We start from the raw sequence: 12,506 nt of genomic DNA on the forward strand, positions 1-12,506 counted from the left end.
TTTATTTTGACACACGGGAAACACTTAAACAGGATGTGTAGTTTTAGGGAGCGCCAGATTGTATGCATTAGACGCTGAGACAGTTGGATTCACAGGTGACACCTGTGCCAGTGTTCTAATTAGCCCAGGAACTACTCTGGGAGCTTAACGAGCGCAGCTGGCTTTAGGCCATTATGACATCACAGCCATTCAAGTCTATGGGGGAAAAAATAGCTTTTTAACATTTTTAATCCCCTATTTCTCAAAAAGTATAAACTTCTGAACTAATAACTCTCTTGCCCCACTCCAGACCTTCAGAACGGTTATTTCAACATGTCTGTACATTAAGCGGTTAGAGTCGCATTCATTCTTGAAAAGGTAAAAAAGAAAAGGTTATAATAAGAAGAAGCCAGGAGATTTCAAGATAGTGGATTCCATCCACTATAATTATTCATTTGTTTTTCATGTTGCAGTCCTTGTTTGCCTAGTGATATCAGCCATGGGAGAAAAGGGAACACGCTTTAGCTTTAGCTTTGCATTCTTTTCTGGCTGGATTGCTTATGTGCCTGTGTTCTAGTTCCATGTATTTGTGTGTCTCTCTCTCTCTCTCTCCTCTCTTTCTTTCTCTCTCCTCTCTCTCTCTCTTCTCTGTCTGTGGTTAAACCTAGATCAAGATTAAGTACCTGTTCATTTTAAAAGAAGCACATATTTGTGCTGCTGCTGAAATTGTCCCTCCAAGCAGCCAACTCTTAAGCACTTGCCAGGAACAGTTTATTCAGTTGTCTAAAATGCTCACAGGCCCACAGGTTGCAGATGCTAACACTTTATTGGCTAGTCATTCATTAAATGCCTTGTCCTGCAAACCATGTGATGCTATGTCTGCATAATTTTATCAGGGTGGTTAATTGTAGCACCTCAGTTTGGTCTCTGCCCTTGCCAAATAAATCGGCTATTGTATGCCATGGCCTGAGTTAACAAAATGGGACTTGGTGTTGGGTAATAGTTAACCCAACAGCAGTCTTTCAGCAGACTGGCTGAGACGTTATCTTTATTCATGTTGTCGTCATAACATGACTCATTAGTAGGGTTGTGGTGTAGTCAAGTGTGAGTAAATTCTCTGCCGGAAGAGAGGTGGTTTCCACAGATCACAGGATGTGTTTTTGGCCCATGAGTAACTTTGGTTCAACATCAGTTGACCTGTCGATTTCAGGAAGCACTGCCTTTTTACATTTCACTCCTTTTTTGGTCATCCAACAGCATCAAACAACATACAGTGGGCCCTGTGAAAAGCACAGGTTGTAATATTCAGTGAACAGGATGATTTATACTTGGTTTATTTGGTTCATTTAATTATTTGTTTATTTAGTATTTGGTTTATATGTGTCTGCAGCACAACAACTTTGTGTAATATTGTTGAAGTTATTTGCCCAACCAGTGAACCAGCAATAGTGAAGTGCAGTGAGGCCAGGGGAAAGGGGGTGTGAAAATGTACCAGATGGCACACATTCTTATATTAATCCAGTCTTTCCCTACTCTCTCCAGATCTCAGAAACCAGCATGGCTGACTCCAGCAGCAGTAAGCCACTTGTGGTCACATCTTCCGTGTCACTCAAGGTGACCGCACCCTCTTTCTACAACCAACCAAAGAAGTTTGCCTCAGTGGCGCCCCCTCGCCCCAGAGGACAAGCCACCTCAACGGTGGTCAGCACAGGGGTCATTGGTCGGGTGGGAGAGATGCCACCACCCCCACCATCATTCTGTGAGGGTAAGAATGGCTTGACATTCATCATCATGTTTTAAACAGTTCCTTCATTCATTTTCATAATTTCCTTTATTTGTATTTGCTTGGCTGTTTTTCCAAAACTGGCCACATGATGCTAATTATGGAGGCTCTTATTCAGTCCTGTCATACAGGCTCTTGACACCTCTGAGTACCACACAGAGTTCAGAAGTAACTCAGAATCCCGTATTTTATTATCACCTCGTCTATAGTTCTGCCGAGACCTTGAGTGTGTGTGCCGGGCTGGCGATGGCTCGTTGGGTCCACGTGTGCGTGACCAGCAGTGTGTGTGATGGATGGCACATGGCAGTCACCAGACAAGCACGGCGATCAATCTCGGCCTTGGGCGGGAGATTTGCATGCGCCGAGGCACATATCGAGGCCTCCGTAAATCACAGGCACGCTCTGCTCCGCACATTTAGTAGTTCCGAGTGGCCTGGGTTTCCTCTGCCGCAGCACGGCTCAAACAAGCTCCCTCAGAATAGCACTTACTACGTGGCCTGGTTTTGACCTTCATTAATCCTGCAGTAAATTAGGCTCTTTTTTAATGAGGAATATGCATAGTGGACTATATGTGTCTCTTTGTATCGTTGTGGTGAGTGTAGCCTAAGAAGTGGGATTAACTCTCGGCTGTTAGTGTTGCCTTGAGGGTGGTCTCTGTGTGTGTGTGTGTTGGTAGTGCAGTGTGTGAACTGCCTCCAATGAAGAAAGTGTGTGTGACTCTGACCAGAGGTCACCCCTCTGAGATGGTGTGTGAAAATCACAAGGTGTAACTTGGAGTGTTGAGGCAAGTAAGGGCAGTGTGAGTGCCACAACATGAGCTGTAAAATGTAGTGGTGCTTCTCCCTAAACACTGCAGTAACTTACTGACCTACTGAAATGGCCTGTCTAGATAATATGGTGCTTCATCTTCTCCTGAATAACATTGTGATTAAACTCTTGTCTAAACTAGAGTAATTTACATACAGGAATAGTACATTATTTACCTTCCTGTTGACTACAGGTAATACAGAGATAGTATATTATTTACCTTCCTGTTGACTGCAGGTAATACAGAATTGTCCGCTAGACGTTGTGCAGCTAGTTGCTACTTGTCCAGAGCAGATCACAGCTGCTTATCTGATGGTCACTTCTGACACACTCGGCTCACAGTACCGGTTTGCAGAGTGCCGTCATGCAGGCGTGTCTGTGACTACTGTTCTCACGGTCCTTGGGAGAATGTACGCAACAAAGAAGATGGGTGAAACACACACACACACACACACACACACACACACACACACACACACACACACAACGCAAGCATACACATGGCTCATGGACTCTGTCACAATGGAGCGGGTTTGAGGTTGTCTTATTCTTGGCTGGCTGCTCACACAGTATGGATGTCGTCGTACACCTCCTCTGAGGCATGATGACGCCTCGTGTTCTCGAGCTCAAGCTGCCAAATGCTGGTGGAATGAATAAACATTTGTTTTGTGTATGTTCTGTTTGCTTATGTTACCTTGGTCACAGCTTTAACGCTAGCCCCTCCCACCTTATCAGATTTCCCACCCCCTCCTCCGCCATTGGATGACGCGGAGCTGCCTGCCCCTCCCCCGGAGTATGAGGCACCTCCCCCCGCATTCCCTGCCCCTCCCCCTCCAGCTGTGGAGGACCTGCCCTTCCCAGCACCCCCAGAAGAAGTCACCTCTGACCCCTCCGACCCCTCACCTCCTCCTCCTCCTCCCCCTCCTCCTCCCCCACCACTTCCTGCATCCAATTCCACCAACAACAACCAGGTAAAGACACACACACACACACACACACACACACACACACAGATTCACCATCATGTTATCAACCGGACACACACAGATTCACCATCATGTTATCAACCGGACACACACACACACACACACACACACAGATTCACCATCATGTTATCAACCGGACACACACACACACACACACACACACACACACACACACAGATTCACCATCATGTTATCAACCGGACACACACAGATTCACCATCATGTTATCAACCGGACACACACACACACACACAGATTCACCATCATGTTATCAACCGGACACACACACACACACACAGATTCACCATCATGTTATCAACCGGACACACACAGATTCACCATCATGTTATCAACCGGACACACACACACACACACAGATTCACCATCATGTTATCAACCGGACACACACACACACACACAGATTCACCATCATGTTATCAACCGGACACACACACACACACACAGATTCACCATCATGTTATCAACCGGACACACACACACACAGATTCACCATCATCATCACATCATCATTACATCATCAGTCAGATGTAATGGTAATGAAATACAAAGTCAACAGTTACATATTTAGGTTTAACACTGGACCTGACTTTGACCGGTCATTCAGTTGCAGAGAAGCTATTAAATAAAAGTGCTTCCAAATTAAAATTTTTGTACCGTAACACAAGGCAATTAGATTTTAAAGTTAAAAAACTCCTTGTGTCGGTGCTTGTGCAGTGCGATTTTGACTATGCCTGTTCAGCATGGTACAAAAAGAAAAATAAAATGCAGGTTATGCAGAACAACATGATCCGTTTTATATTAGGTAAACCACCTAGGTATCATGTCACTTCTAATGATTTTAAGACAGTGGACTTTCTGCCTGTGAAACTAAGGGTTGAACAGCTAAAACTGAATCATATGTTTAACATTATCAATGGGGTAGCCCCTAAGTATTTGGGATCCCAAATTATAATGGTGCATACTCAACATACCCATGAAACAAGAGCAAGTGTTCGCTCCTGTAAGGTACCATCTGCAAAGAGCGCGGCACGTAGCTCTTTCTTTTATACAGGGATTATGCTATGGAATAGCCTTCCATTTAATATTAAAATGGCAGAAACAAAAAGGGTTTTTAAACAAAGGGTTAGAGTTTTTCTGTGGAATAAAGTAGAGAATTAGGTGACTTAGGATTGTGATTTTATATGTGTATATGTGATATCTGTTGCATGTGTTTGTATGTCTTGTCCTCTTCCATCAGGGACCATGTTGGAAATAAGTGTTTTTACGCTTTTACATGTAATCCCTTGGATACCCCCTTTGTCTTCCAATATCCATAAATAAACCAAACCAAACCAAAAAATCAACATTTATTTTACCCGTTATCAACGGGACACACACACACACAGATTCACCATCATGTTATCAACCGGACACACACACACACACACACACACACACACAGATTCACCATCATGTTATCAACGGGACACACACACACACACAGATTCACCATCATGTTATCAATGGGACCATCATGTTATCAACGGGACACACACACACACAGATTCACCATCATGTTATCAATGGGGGCACTCCCACTAGAGGAAAGTAGAAATGCACTACATTGATTGGGAGGGAGCTGTCCAACTCTGTATACTTCTGCTGAAGAACTGCCACATTTTTTACTCTGAAAACTCTGAAACACTGTATATATTTTGAATACAAAACAATGTGTGTGTTTTCTCTGATACTCGTGACTTGTGTGTGTTGTCTTGTTGTGGCCCAGACAGGCCTCGTGGGCCATAGCTGTTGCGAGTGAGATGTTTGCTGTTGGGCTCAGAGCGATAATAGCCCTGTCAGTTGTCACTTCTCACATTTGCATGACTACTGATTCAGTGCCAGTTGCTGTTGTCTCTGATCATTTGAACTAATTGGGTGCTAGTTATATGACCAGGGATGTTTCCTTGGCCTACTTAACCCCCCCCCTCCGCCTTTCCCCCTCTCTCCCTCTCTTTCCCTCTCTTTCTCTCTCTTTCTCTCTCTTTCCCTCTCTTTCTCTCTCTTTCTCTCTCTTTCCCTCTCTTTCCCTCTCTTTCCCTCTCTTTCCCTCTCTCTCTCTCTTTCCCTCTCTCTGCCTCTCTTTCTCTCTCTTTCTCTCTTTCCCTCTCTTTCTCTCTCTTTCTCTCTCTTTCTCTCTCTTTCCCTCTCTTTCCCTCTCTTTCCCTCTCTTTCTCTCTCTTTCCCTCTCTTTCCCTCTCTTTCCCTCTCTTTCCCTCTCTTTCTCTCTCTTTCTCTCTCTTTCTCTCTCTTTCTCTCTCTTTCTCTCCTTTCCAACTCCAGAGGCTTATGGAGAAACAGACAAGCTTTGATAGACAGCTTGACTCTCTGACTGACATGCTCTCAGAAATGGAGACCAGAGGTCCCTTCAATCCCAAGGTACAGAGGACCCAAGAGGAGTTAGTTTTTACTTTCACCCCTGTTGGTGGTGGTGTTTTAACATTTTCTGTTGTTGTTGCATCTTTGAACACTTGTTGTTTATGTTGTTGTTGTTTGTTTCACAGCTGCCCGGTCAGTTCTCCTCTGCTCCGGCGCCCAAGCCTGTGGCCCCTCCCCCCACTGCCCCCAAACCCTCCCTGTCCTTCCTCCCGCCCCCTGAGCTCCAGGACCGCCCCCCTCCCGCCCCCTGGGCCGAGGAGCTGCGTGCCCGGACCACGTTGCGGCAGGCGCCCGCTCCCTCCCCTGTTCAGCCATTGGCTAAATCTCCGGCCCCTGTTCAGCCATTGGCCAAATCTCCGGCCCCTGTTCAGCCATTGGCCAAATCTCCGGCCCCTGTTCAGCCATTGGCCAAATCTCCGGCCCCTGTTCAGCCATTGGCCAAGTCTCCGGCCCCTGTTCAGCCATTGGCCAAGTCTCCGGCGCCAGCCACAGCACCCAAGTCCTCTTTCTCTCCCTCCCAGCCAGCATCTTCCACCCCAAAAGCAAGCAACGCCTCTGCTGGGTCATGGGGGTCCAGCCCTTCACCAGCTGCCTTTAACGCCCCCAAACCTGCCCACTCGAGCTCGTACCCTCCCCCTCCCCCCATGGCTCCTCCCCCCCCTGCAAACGTGCCGTCTGCCCCGGCTGTCAATCACTCCAAACCTTCTCCTATTGGCAGCCAGGAGAATCTGAGCCAGCCCACTGCTCCAGCTCTCCAGCCCAAGCCCATGCCATCGCTTGCCTCATCCAGCAGCCAACCAGCAAGGAGTCCTGCTCCGCCCAAGGTACATATTGCTCACCCAAGTACTTTAATGTAAAGAGCTTCCCAAGGTACATATTGCTCACTCAAGTACTTTAATGTAAAGAGCTTCCCAAAGTACATATTGCTCACTCAAGTACTTTAATGTAAAGAGCTTCCCAAGGTACATATTGCTCACTCAAGTACTTTAATGTAAAGAGCTTCCCAAAGTACATATTGCTCACTCAAGTACTTTAATGTGAGGTGCTTCCTAAGGTACATATTGCTCACTCAAGTACTTTAATGTGAGGTGCTTCCTAAGGTACATATTGCTCACTCAAGTACTTTAATGTGAGGTGCTTCCTAAGGTACATATTGCTCACTCAAGTACTTTAATGTGAGGTGCTTCCAAAGTTGTTAAAGGAAAATGACATACTAAGCTGCTTTCACGGTGAAGCTAGTCAATGCATCAGAACTTTACAACAACTCTTACAGATTCTCAGACACTCTTACACATACAGCCATATACACAGCCATTTACTTTGACTATTTATAGTGCTAAATTTAGTGGTGCTTAATGGGAGATCTGTTCTTAGTGATGGCCACTAGCTATCAGGTGTCAGTGTTGTGCAATGAAAACAGAAGCAAGGGCATCTCTGAGTAATGCAGCTCACTGTGTGCACAATGTACTTGATTGTTATGGTTGTAGGTGAAATGATGTAGCCATTTCATTCCAGGTTTTTTTTCTAGCATTTTATTCAGTTTTTTAGGGTTTTGTTTGTTCATCTCCCCTGTTATTTCAGCATTTTATTCAGTTGTTCAGTTGTGTTTTGTTTGTTGTGTTATTTCTCTAGTCGTCTGGCTCGGGCTCAGGCATCGGTGGAGTGCCTCTGACCATGCGCGAGGTGGAGGAGCTGGAGAGACTGACCCACGACTTCATCAAAGACATGGACACACACGCTCCTGTGATCACTTCGCCACCCACAGGTACACACACACACACGTACACACACACACACACACACACACACACACACACACACATCATATGGTACACACACACACACACACATAATATGACACACACACACACACACACATCATATGGCACACACACACACATGTGTACACTGTGTGCTGTATGTGTTTCACTAATTCATGGATTGGGATAAATGCAGAGACCAAATTTCCCTCACGGGATCAAAAGAGTATATATACTATACTATACTATACTATACTATACTATATGGCACACACACACATCATATGGTGCACACACACACATCATATGGTACACACACAGACATCATATGGTACACACACACATCATATGGCTGGCACACACACACACACACACACACACACGCATCATATGGCACACACACACACACACACGCATCATATGGCACACACACACACACACACACACACACACATCATATGGCACACACACACACATCATATGGCACACACACATACATCATATGGCACAATAACACTTCACCACCCACAGGTACGCACACACACACACACATCATATGGCACACACACACACATCATATGGCACACACACACACAGGGTTCCTACTCAGTATGGAAAACCTGGAAAAGTATGGAATTTGATTTTAGTAATTTCCAGGTCTGGATAAGTATGGAAAAAAGAAACAAGGGTATGGAGAAATATTTGTGTTTCCAGACTATTGCATCTACAGTACTAATCACTTCACTCAGGTCATAATGAACCATTCCTACTATTATGGCACACACACACACACACACACACATCATATGGCACACACACACACACATAATGACACACACATCATATGGCGCATATGATCATATGGCGCACACACATCATATGGCACACACACACACACATCATATGGCACACACACACACACACATCATATGGCACACACACATAATATGGCGCACACACACACACATAATATGGCACACACACATAATATGGCGCACACACACACACACACACACATAATATGGCACACACACATAATATGGCACACACACATAATATGGCGCACACACACACACATAATATGGCACACACACACATAATATGGCACACACACATAATATGGCGCACACACACACACATAATATGGCACACACACACACGCATAATATGGCACACACACATAATATGGCGCTCACACACACACATAATATGGCGCACACACACACACACATAATATGGCGCACACACACACACATAATATGGCGCACACACACACACATAATATGGCACACACACATAATATGGCGCACACACACACACATAATATGGCACACACACATAATATGGCGCACACACACATAATATGGTACGATAACATAATACTATAACGGAGTGGAATGGAAATCTCTAAGTGACCCCAAACTTTTGACAGGTAGTGTAGGTGTGCACATGCATACAGGGAAGTGGACTTCCAAATACACACACACACACACACACCCAGGAAACATACAGTACTCCCCTCCTCCCTCTCTCTTTCTCTCCTCCTATTTCACTCCTCTTTTCTCCTCTCTTCCTTCTCTTTCCCCTCCTCCCTTTTCTCTCCTTCATTCCACCTCTTTCCCTCCTCCTTCTCTTTCCTCTCTCCTCTTCTTTCCCCCCTCCTCCTCTCCCTCCCTCCTCCTCCTCCTCTCCCTATCTCTGTGTTGCCAGTGGAGCCCAGCTTCTGTCTTAATGGCTGATCAGTGGCATCACGTGGGCACATGCTTGTTCCCCTGGTCTCTGCCGATCAGTGGCATCACGTGGGCACATGCTTGTTCCCCTGGTCTCTGCCGATCAGTGGCATCACGTGGGGACATGCTTGTTCCCCTGGTCTCTGCCATGTCTCTCTCCTCTCTCCAGCCCTAATGGCTTTGCTTCGTCTCTGTCAGTGCTGGCTAAGATAGGATGTGATTGTCCGGCCCTGAAAACCACTACACACCACAACTGGCATATTAAAAAGAAAAGGAGGGAATGGATGGATAGAAGGAGAGAAAGATGTATGGACAAATGAGAGAGTGAGTGAGGGAGAGAGTGAGTGAGGGAGGGAGAGTGAGTGAGGGAGGGAGAGTGAGTGAGTGAGTGAAACACCGTGAACCTGCCGTCAGTCTGATGCTGTGCAGTTTGGACATTGCATGCAGTCAGTGTAAAGATATTCAGAAGATTATCTATTACACATTTGTGACCTTTCAAATATTGTCTAAACTATTTATCTCTAGAGAAAGAGAGGAGAGTGTCCTCTATGCAAACAGGAGGATATTGTGCAAGCATTCAGTATTCATGTGCAAAGTTTGCCAAACCTTCATGATGCTCTGTTGGATGAACCAATATCTCAGGCTTGTGAAGCTTCCATCCCAAAGCAGCTGAGCATTCTGGGGTGTGTTTCCCAAAACCATAGTTGCTAACTAAGTTAGCAACTTTGTTGGTTGCAATGCAATTTCCCATTGCCAACCAACTAAGTTGCTAACAGGTGAGCAACTATGGTTTTGGAACGCACCCTAGGTCAGTAAGTGGCCGACTATTATGCAGGCTGTCAGGTGTGCCAGACAGCACTTTGAAGAAGACCAATTTGACTTCTATGATCCAAGTCGCCATAATTTGATTTACATGTATGATTACCCAAAATGTTGATCTGGTCTACTAAGTGTAGCTGCTTCCACTCCCTGTGGATCAAGTCATTATCAAATAATTGAAGGCATGCAACCTTGGAGACCATGAGGGACATGTGACCTTCGCAGACCAATGTTCCTTAATACAGTGTTTCTTAACTTGTGGCGGTAGTGGGGTAGCGTAACGGTTGGGCGCCAGGTGGATTTATCCACCCCCACTCAGACAGAGTGAAGATAAACGAAAGTTAAGAAATAATAACTAAATGGCTTTATAAAGCACCACAAACATTAAATGATTTTAACTCTAACTAAAAGACTTCAAGAAATGCAAACAGGTGTGTTCAAAAGTGGAATATATTGTTCAGGACACACATGAACACCACACAAGCAAACAAATCACAACAGCAGCAGCAGTCCATTCAGCCTATTTTTAGGTCAGGCCACTAGGAGGCGGTAGGCGGTAGCCTCGGCAAAAAGGCAAGACGCAAAAAGGTCCAAAAACGAAAAGTATCTTCGGTCAAAAAAGACCTCTTCGGCCTAAGGCCACAATAAATTCAAACAGGTTAAACAGGCTATAACTAATTGGCTACTACAACATAGCCGACTGCTTCAAAGCTCCCAGTGTGGATAAACCAATAAACAAAATAACATTAAATAGCAAAATCACTTAACAAAAGAAGAGCTCTCCAAAACTAGAGCACAAACGTGATTGCTTTCAGTTTACAGTTTAGATTAGATTACAATAAAGGCAGGCCGGCGCAGGAGGAAAGGAAAATGTAGAAATAAAAATATCCCCAAAAGACAAAATAATAATCCCCAGGAAAACCCCTAAGGAAACCCTCCCCAGTAGCCTATGTAATCTATATTCAACTTAAAGTCGCGCCGACTAAACAACAAGAGCGCTTTTAAAGAGCACAGGACAACACAGAGAAGTGGGCCAGCTGCTACAACCTCGCTACTGTCGCGTGTCTCCTGCGAACAATGGTAAAACAGTTCTAATGCAAGGAGATCACAGAGCGAATGGAGTGCACACCAAAGGACCAAACAACTCGCACAAAACTACTAGCTTACCCACGTTGCGTGACTCCTGCAACCAATGATAAGACAGTTACAGCGCAAGGAGATCACGGAACGAATGGGGCAAGACAGGCCGACAGGCCAGGAACAACAACTTTGCTGCCGTGATCGCTTGCTGAACAATGATAAAACAGTTCGTTATTGCAAAGTGATCACGGAGCTCGGTTTGGACTAGACCAAACACGCACAAAACTCTGAACAACTCGGTGGAGTTATCAACCTGCCGAACAATGGAAAGACAGTTCTTTGAGGCTAGGCAATACTCACGGAGCGTCCGAGACAAGGACCAAACCAGGCCGCTCTCAAAAGGCAAAACACTCTACCTGTCGTCACGTTCAGCCTACGCAGGGCAACACCAGCGAACCAAACACACAGCAGACGAAACACCGGTAGAGGGAAACGAGAGAGGCGGAGACAGCGCTACCTGGGCTGTTATTTATAGACGCTGACCATCTTCCGTATGTAGCTGCCATGTTTTCATTACATTACTTTATTATAGGGGGTCAGGTTTGATCGCCACAAACTGGTGGGTCGGGACCCAAAAGTGGGTCGCAGAACCGTTCTGGGTGGGTCGCACAGCTTGTGGTTAAAAATAAATAAAAAAATCGGCAATTTAAAATGCTGCCTTATCAGATCTAATGTTGGACCTTTATTTTGATAAACTTTATTCATAGCCTACATATCAGTCATTGCCATGGCGTGGACATAGACAATGTTTATGTGACAAGTCATGTTAGACATCATTTTAGTGGTAAACGCAAGTAGGCTGCTACTCTGAATATTTCAAGTAGCCAACAGTAGGCTCGGATATGGATTCACTTAAACTGAGGACAAAATAGGACAGAAACCCCATTGTGTGGTGTGCAGTAGATGGCTGGCACATGAGAGCATGAAACCATCAAAACTAAAATGCCACATGGAAACAAGGCACCCCTGTCAAAGTCAAACCTGTCGAGTACTTTGAAAGGTGACATCAAGAGTTGAAGACTTCACAAATGTAGGCTAATGCCAAACAAGTAGGCCTACAGGCACT

At 45.3% G+C, this 12,506-nt stretch overlaps 1 protein-coding gene across 5 annotated transcripts in view; it reads left to right on the forward strand.

The window, feature by feature from the left end:
• zyx (zyxin) overlaps positions 1 to 12,506 on the forward strand; it is a 29,534-nt gene that overhangs the window by 10,646 nt on the left and 6,382 nt on the right. For 4 of the 5 annotated variants that reach the window (XM_042108120.1, XM_042108122.1, XM_042108121.1 and 1 more), the window contains exons 2-6: positions 1,522 to 1,744; positions 3,305 to 3,540; positions 5,896 to 5,991; positions 6,117 to 6,815; positions 7,624 to 7,756. In XM_042108120.1, coding sequence (XP_041964054.1) covers positions 1,537 to 1,744; positions 3,305 to 3,540; positions 5,896 to 5,991; positions 6,117 to 6,815; positions 7,624 to 7,756 — 1,372 coding nt within the window. In that variant the 5' untranslated portion in view covers positions 1,522 to 1,536. Of the gene's footprint in view, positions 1 to 1,518; positions 1,745 to 3,304; positions 3,541 to 5,895; positions 5,992 to 6,116; positions 6,816 to 7,623; positions 7,757 to 12,506 lie in introns of all 5 variants that reach the window. The other variant, XM_042108123.1, reaches the window with a different exon arrangement.

Source organism: Alosa sapidissima, chromosome 10 (assembly GCF_018492685.1).
Source record: "Alosa sapidissima isolate fAloSap1 chromosome 10, fAloSap1.pri, whole genome shotgun sequence".
Taxonomy (NCBI): Eukaryota; Metazoa; Chordata; class Actinopteri; order Clupeiformes; family Clupeidae; genus Alosa; species Alosa sapidissima.